The sequence below is a fragment of the Natrix helvetica genome (assembly GCF_964273705.1).
Source record: "Natrix helvetica genome assembly, chromosome: 1".
NCBI classification, from domain to species: Eukaryota; Metazoa; Chordata; class Lepidosauria; order Squamata; family Natricidae; genus Natrix; species Natrix helvetica.
This window is the reverse complement of record NC_138548.1, coordinates 204,373,902-204,380,614: the sequence shown is the minus strand read 5'-3', so window position 1 is coordinate 204,380,614 and position 6,713 is coordinate 204,373,902. Positions and strand designations below refer to the sequence as shown.

At 39.4% G+C, this 6,713-nt stretch overlaps 1 protein-coding gene across 1 annotated transcript; it reads left to right on the top strand.

The window, feature by feature from the left end:
- The first annotated feature begins 425 nt into the window (after positions 1-425).
- On the top strand, positions 426-3,029 carry LOC309385340 (lysozyme C, milk isozyme-like). The gene is made up of 4 exons (XM_081939699.1): positions 426-647; positions 1,430-1,591; positions 2,418-2,496; positions 2,743-3,029. The coding sequence occupies exons 1-4, from the start codon at positions 512-514 to the stop codon at positions 2,807-2,809; spliced, it is 444 nt and encodes a 147-aa protein (XP_081795825.1). The 5' UTR covers positions 426-511; the 3' UTR covers positions 2,810-3,029.
- Positions 3,030-6,713: the final 3,684 nt, after the last annotated feature.

The window sequence follows — 6,713 nt, the reverse complement described above, 5'->3', positions numbered from 1 at the left end:
GCATAGCTACATAAATTTCATCAGGCAAAAAAAAAAAACATACACAGAAACCAGAGTTGTATTGAAACAAACAGAAACCTCAAGTAAATGTTGAGTTACCCAGAGAGATAGGAATGTCTATGGGACAGAAGTCCAAAAAGTCAAGAAGGTGGCATTCACCACACAATAAAAGCCGTGTCCCTTTATCACATCTATCAAATGCGGACACATAAGAAAGGTTGGGGCTTCAATCACACAGTTGAAACCACCACTTGTTTATTGATCCAACATATGTCACGGGGCTAAACTATTTGTTGGTTTTGGCTTCTGATAAAATTGAAAATGATAATTATGATTTCTCCTTGATATTTGCCCTCAGCACTTCCTGCTTATCAGCTCATATTAACCTCAGAATTATTTTTATATACCTTATTTACCCTCTCTACAGAGGTGCCAGTTTCTCAAGCAGTGACTATAAAAACCCGTAGTTTTCCTGGGGAAGGTACACATCGTCCTCCAAGGAGCTGCAGCAATGAAGGCATTTGTGCTCACCCTCCTCTTCCTCTTCATTGCAGCCAATGAAGCCAAAGTATACTCCAAATGTGAACTGGCTTCAATTCTGAAACAAAATGGCATGGATGGATACTATGGCTACAACTTGGGCGACTGTGAGTTTACTCTTTTTTTTTCTCCATCTTAGCGAGTTCCAAGTTTGTAAGGGGAAACCAAAATGCAGCAGGTCTTTCAATAATTAGTTCAACCAACCCTCCCAATGAATTTTTTGAATGTTCTGAGAATGAGAAGATATGCTTTCTTCCCATCCCAAATTATTAGGATTCTCCCTGGACTAACACCCTTATTATTTTTAAATCAGTGATAGATTTCCAATTTCTTGCCTGACTGGGACAATTGCAGAACTGATATATGGTTATTATACCATCTTGGACTCTGTGGTTTGGGGTTTTTTTTTTACAATTATGGCTTAGTGAATATTTTATTTACTCTCTTAAAAATAAGCGTTTATCCCTACCAGGATAAACATCCTCTAAAAGGTAAGATCTTTCAAATTCTACCAAATCATTTAAATTTAGTATATGATTGAAGGGGCCATCATAGAAGATTTTCTACATGTGCAGATTGTGAAAAGATGCACAGTGAAAAGGTACCTCTTCCCTGGAAGGCTCAAATTAGGAAGAGAGAAGAAAGGAGAGATGGCTTTATGTGCCATTAAGAGCTCCAGGAATATCTTGGAGACAAGAAACAGATTTATTCCGAATTCTCTGAAGATTTCCAAAATGTATTGGATTTCTTGGGTCCCTTCTTGAGGGAAGAATGAAAAGATATTTAAACTTATGTTATAAATGCTATATTTTTAAAAAAAAAATCCTGATAGCTTTTTCATTTGCAGCACAGATCTTTTATACTCCTTTCCTCATTTGCTTTCTTCCAGGGATCTGTATGGCTTATCACCAGAGCGGATTCAGGAGCCAACTTGTGGGAACACCAAACTCGGAGGGCAATCGCAACTATGGGATTTTCCAGATGAGCAGCCTTTGGTGGTGCAACAATCACCAGGGCCCTACAGCTAATATCTGCAAGAAGGCTTGCAGTGGTAAGACACCTAGTCTGATAGCCTTCCAAAATTCTGTTGTTATTATGTGCTACTACACCATGAGATAAGGTGACTGTGTTCCTTTTACTTTTTCAGATGAGTAACATTGATATTGACTCATCAACACTATCTATCAAAATTGTTTTGAGTTCCTGTTTGGGTCAACAGTGATAATATTTAGCTACTCTGCTTTCTATTGGCCTCTTAGCCTTCTTCCATTTAGTGTCCTGCTATCTAACTTGTCACAACTACTCTAAATTCCTTCACACAGATATATCTCAATTTCTGCCCCCAAAACATCCACCACAGTATTATCTAAAGAGCAAAAAATTCATATGTGGTGAAGTCCCCCTGTCCCACTCACATTAGCTATCTTACACTCTCTTCGGTGCTTTTTAAATATTTCTTCACTTTTATTATTTTTATAAACAATTCAAGGTTGCACACATACCTTCCCCCTATTTTCCTTAAATCAACTTAACTCTGTGAAGTGAGTTGGGCTGAGACGAAGTGACTGGCCCAAAGTCACCCAACCAGCTTTCATTTCCAAGGTGAGCTTACATCTCACAGTCTCCTGGTTTGTAGCCTAGAGCCTTAACCACTAGACTGAACTGGCTCTCCCTGTTGTGCAATGAAAAGTGTTGCTTGGTAATACCTTTGAAACATTTGGAGTTGGACAAATTCCAATTTGTCTTTCCTGGCAGCTTAAATACTTAAATACCACATGGATAAGAATCTGTTTTAAATAGTAATGTTATGCAAGTCTTTGGAAATCTTGTTTGAAACATCTGTATTGGAATATATTCCAATTTGTCTTTCCTGGCAGCTTTCATAAATGATGACATCACAGATGATATTGTTTGTGCTAAGAGAATTGTGCGTGATCCCAATGGGATGGATGCCTGGTAAGTCAATCTTTCATTAACATCTTCCTCTTGTAATGTAGCAATTGAACTGTCTTGAAAGCTAATTATCTTTCTTTATCAGTCAATGAACAGGAAAAATGAAAGAATGGTAGTTGCACTAGCTCACCTAAAAGCTTCCTTAATCTCTCCAAGTAGAGTTTCATTATTATGTTAAAGAAACTACCACATGTATGAATTACAAAGATATGCATTATGCTTATTTTTTTTTCTTATTCCTTCCTTAAGGGATGGTTGGAAAAACAACTGCAAAGGAACAAATCTATCAAAATGGACCAGTGGCTGCCGGCTCTGAGTTTGATGATCCTTCATTTCTCTTCCTCCTCCTGTCATGAAAACAATATTATTGCTTATATAACCACACTGAGCAGTTTGATTCTATGCCTACACTCCACATATTGAGGAGAATGAGTTTCTTTGCATACAAACAATGGTTTTGAAATGGTTTCTGGGTGGAAAAGAGAGAAAGACATTGGTTTTTAAAATTGCTTCAATAAAATGAGTATTGTGCATTATCCTCTTCTCTGTTTCATGCTTTATTTCCTTTCATCCTTCATTATTCCAGCATAATTGAACTGGCTATCAATCATTCTTATGGAAAGGCAGGTTTGCAAATGGTAAAAGGCCAGACAAATACTACGTTCAACCTTCAGTTATGTCAAGGCTCGGCTTTTGTTCTATTGTGTAAGAAAAACTTTAAAATTTAAAATTTGGTGGCCATTTATGTCCCATTAGTTTACCTGCCAAATACCAGAGCATCGAAACAAGACAGCAACATCAGCAGGTTAATGACACAGATCAAACTATTGTGATTTTTGCTATTCCAAAGACTTTTTCGCATCTCTTCTCGTAGCCCAGATATGCTAGTCTGTTCAATCTAGTCCACTCTAGGCATCCTCAGTTTTAGTATGTACAACAAATCATGGTCCAGCTGTGGTACCTGCAGATACAGAAAGTTGAGAAGACTGTTGGAAACACTGTTCAAGTAATCATACACAGAAAACCCCAAGCAGCAGATGGCAGAGAAAACTAATGGCAGCTCCTGGCTAACTTGGGGAGCATTAAGCAAAGTTCAGCCTGCAAAATCTCACAGTCTGTAATAATTTCATGCAGAAAGAATCCATGTTCCTGTAGGAAGTTATCACCTAGCCCTCTCCCAGAAAAATGAAATATCCTAGGAAATATTGAAAAGGCAGAATATTATATTTTCCTGGATGTGAAAAAAGGGAGAAACACATTTTAAACACAAAGTAAATTCCTACAGCTTCCAGCCCATCCCCACTTTGTCAATGGGCCATTAAGAAGACCAAGCTAGTCCACTTTACATAATAATGAGTTCTCCTCTTCAACTCCAGAGTGATGGGATGAAGGCATGATAATATAAGCCTTTACTCAAATGACCACATGGCAGCTGAACTCAATCAAACCTGAATTCAAAACTCACCCTAGAGGGTTGCCCTTGCATGGGCCCATGGGAGTCTGGCAACCAATCAGAATACATCTCTTACACAGGAACAGGAAACAGATAGGTGGGACAGAACAGATTATAAAAAGCCCTGCAAGGCTCTTCTCTGCCCTTCTTCTCTTCCCTCCTCTTCTTCTCCACCAACATTGAAGCATGTGATCACCTTTTCTGTTCAGGACTCAAGCCATGCGGTCCTGTCCACCATTAAAACCATCTTTCCAAGCAGCCTCCATGTCTCCAGTGTCTTTTTCCCCACTTGGAGCCGAACCCAGAAGGACATTTCTTTTAACACTCCTTTTTGAGAACTCAATCAATGGGATTTGAAGCACTGGATTCTAGTGAGGCTTGTCTAGGCTTGGACAACCTGGAAATATGCCATCTAGGTCTGGCCTAAGCTAGTACACAAAAGTATCTGCTACAATGTCCTATCTGTCAACGACTACTTCAGCTTCAACCACAATAATACGCGGGCAAACAATAGATACAAACTCAAGGTAAACTGCTCCAGACTCAATTGCAGAAAATACGACTTCAGAAATAGAGTGGTCAACGCCTAGAATGCTCTACCTGACTCCATTGTTACTTCCTCAAACCCCCATAGCTTTAACTTTAAACTGTCTACTGTGGACATCACACCATTCCTAAGAGGTCTATAAGGGGGTGTTCATAAGCGCACCAGTGTGCCTACTGTCCCTGTCCTACTGTATTCATTTCCTGTGTTCATGTTCATGTTTATACTTATACATGTTATCTTGTACAAGTTTGACAAACTAAATAAATAAATAAACTGGGTCTCCATATGCAGTGCAAAGGGTTGTTTGCTTGGGGAGCTACCTGATCCTATCTTCATTGTAATTAGTCAATACCTTCCCTGAGGCACAAGTTAAGGGCATCAATTTCAGCTTCTGAACCCTACCCAGTTAAGGAACCGGATCCTGTATTTTCTGCCCTTTGTGGGACAAATCTAGTTCTTGGACACAGGTGAGATATTTCTTCTCTGGCTCCTTTCCAAGAGTGCAATGAGACTGTTGGGAAGTCTGGATATCAAGCATATTCAGCTCTAGAGGGGAAACTGATAATTGGTCCAGTACATTTTTCATAGTTGTTACTCTGCATGGTTTAGAACATGAGAAGAGGAAATTCTTGGTCTATACCAGCTGTACAAAAAATAGACGATGAATGTATTTCATAATGGGCATAATTAGTGTGCTAACATTGAAACATCTGGAGTTGGACAAATTCCAATTTGCCTTTTTCGGCAGAGGTCTATAAGGGGGTGTGCATAAGCGCACCAGCGTGCCTACTGTCCCTGTCCTACTGTCCCCGTTTATTTGTATTCATTTCGTGTGTTCATGTCCATGTTTATACTTATACCTGTTATCTCATACTTGTTTGACAAACTAAATGAATAAATAAACTGGTCTCCATATGCAATGCAAAGGGTTGTTTGCTTGGGGAACTACCTGATCCTATCTTCACTGTTTTTATTGCTATACTTGCATTATTTTTATTGCTATACTTGCATTCTGATTGTAAAAAATTTTACAAAAAAAATATGGCTTTGTCTTTTGAACTCAGTTTTAATGGTAGACCATGAGAAAGACTAAGATTGGTGGGGAGGGGCTGCTGCTGCTGATTATAGCTGTATTATTCCTTCCTAGCGTTGTCATATACATTATCCACTTGTCCTTTAAAATCTTGGTTTTACTAGCTAGTAAGGACAGATTGCAGAAGGATTTGGCAGGATTTTGATCCCATGCACAAGCTCCCTATGATCAGAGAAGTGGATCTATAAAAGGCATAGGGGTGAGAGAAGCAAGGAAAGATCATTTGTGAAGCCTCCATGTCATAGGAGGGGTAGGAAAGAGGGCTGCAGAAGCAGATCATGAGATGGAAAACTCTTAAGTCAGCAATCAGCATTTAAAAGAAACCACTGTTCTAATATCGGGGGGGAGGTCGTTCCAGAGGGTTGGGCCCATCACAGAGAAGGCCCTACTCCTAGGCACCGCCTGCCCGCACTGCTTAGCGGAAGGTACCCGGAGGAGTCCCTCTCTGTGAGAGCGGATTGGTCGCAGGGATGTGTGGGGTAGAATGCGATGCCCTTCTCACCCATTGCTAGTTAGGTTTGGCTTTTTATGAAATTAAAAATGACAGTTAAAACTTTTTCATGGTTTGTGTCCCACTGATTCTGCAATCCTCAATCACATCCGTGCCTTTTATTTTTCTTCCTCATTATTTTTTTAGCCCTCAACTGTCTCTGCTTGTCAATCCATATTAGCCACACATTGAGGAAATCTTATTGCTACATACTCTTATTAAATTATTTGAATCCCACCACTGAATAAAATCCCTCTTCCTTTTTCACATACGTCGCATGCAAAACACATAAAAAAATGATAGGGCTTTAATCATGCAGTTGTAAACATCACTTGTTCATTTCTGGCACCTCGTTCCCTTTGACCCAGGATCTCTCGGGGAGCTAAAAATGCTTTTCTCCCTCATCTTTTTTTAATTGGTTTGGCTTCTTACGAAATTAAAAATGACAGTTAAAAATAGTTTTTTCTTCCTCTTTGTCCTCAACTAATCCGTTATTCTCCTTCTGATCCGTTATTGCTTCATGTTTGGGATTTACTATTGCTACATACTTTGTTATCAATCTCTCCTGAGTTTCCACTTTCACAAGCCGTGACTATAAAATCCAGGAGCCGAACTGGAGAAGTCAAACCTCCTCCTC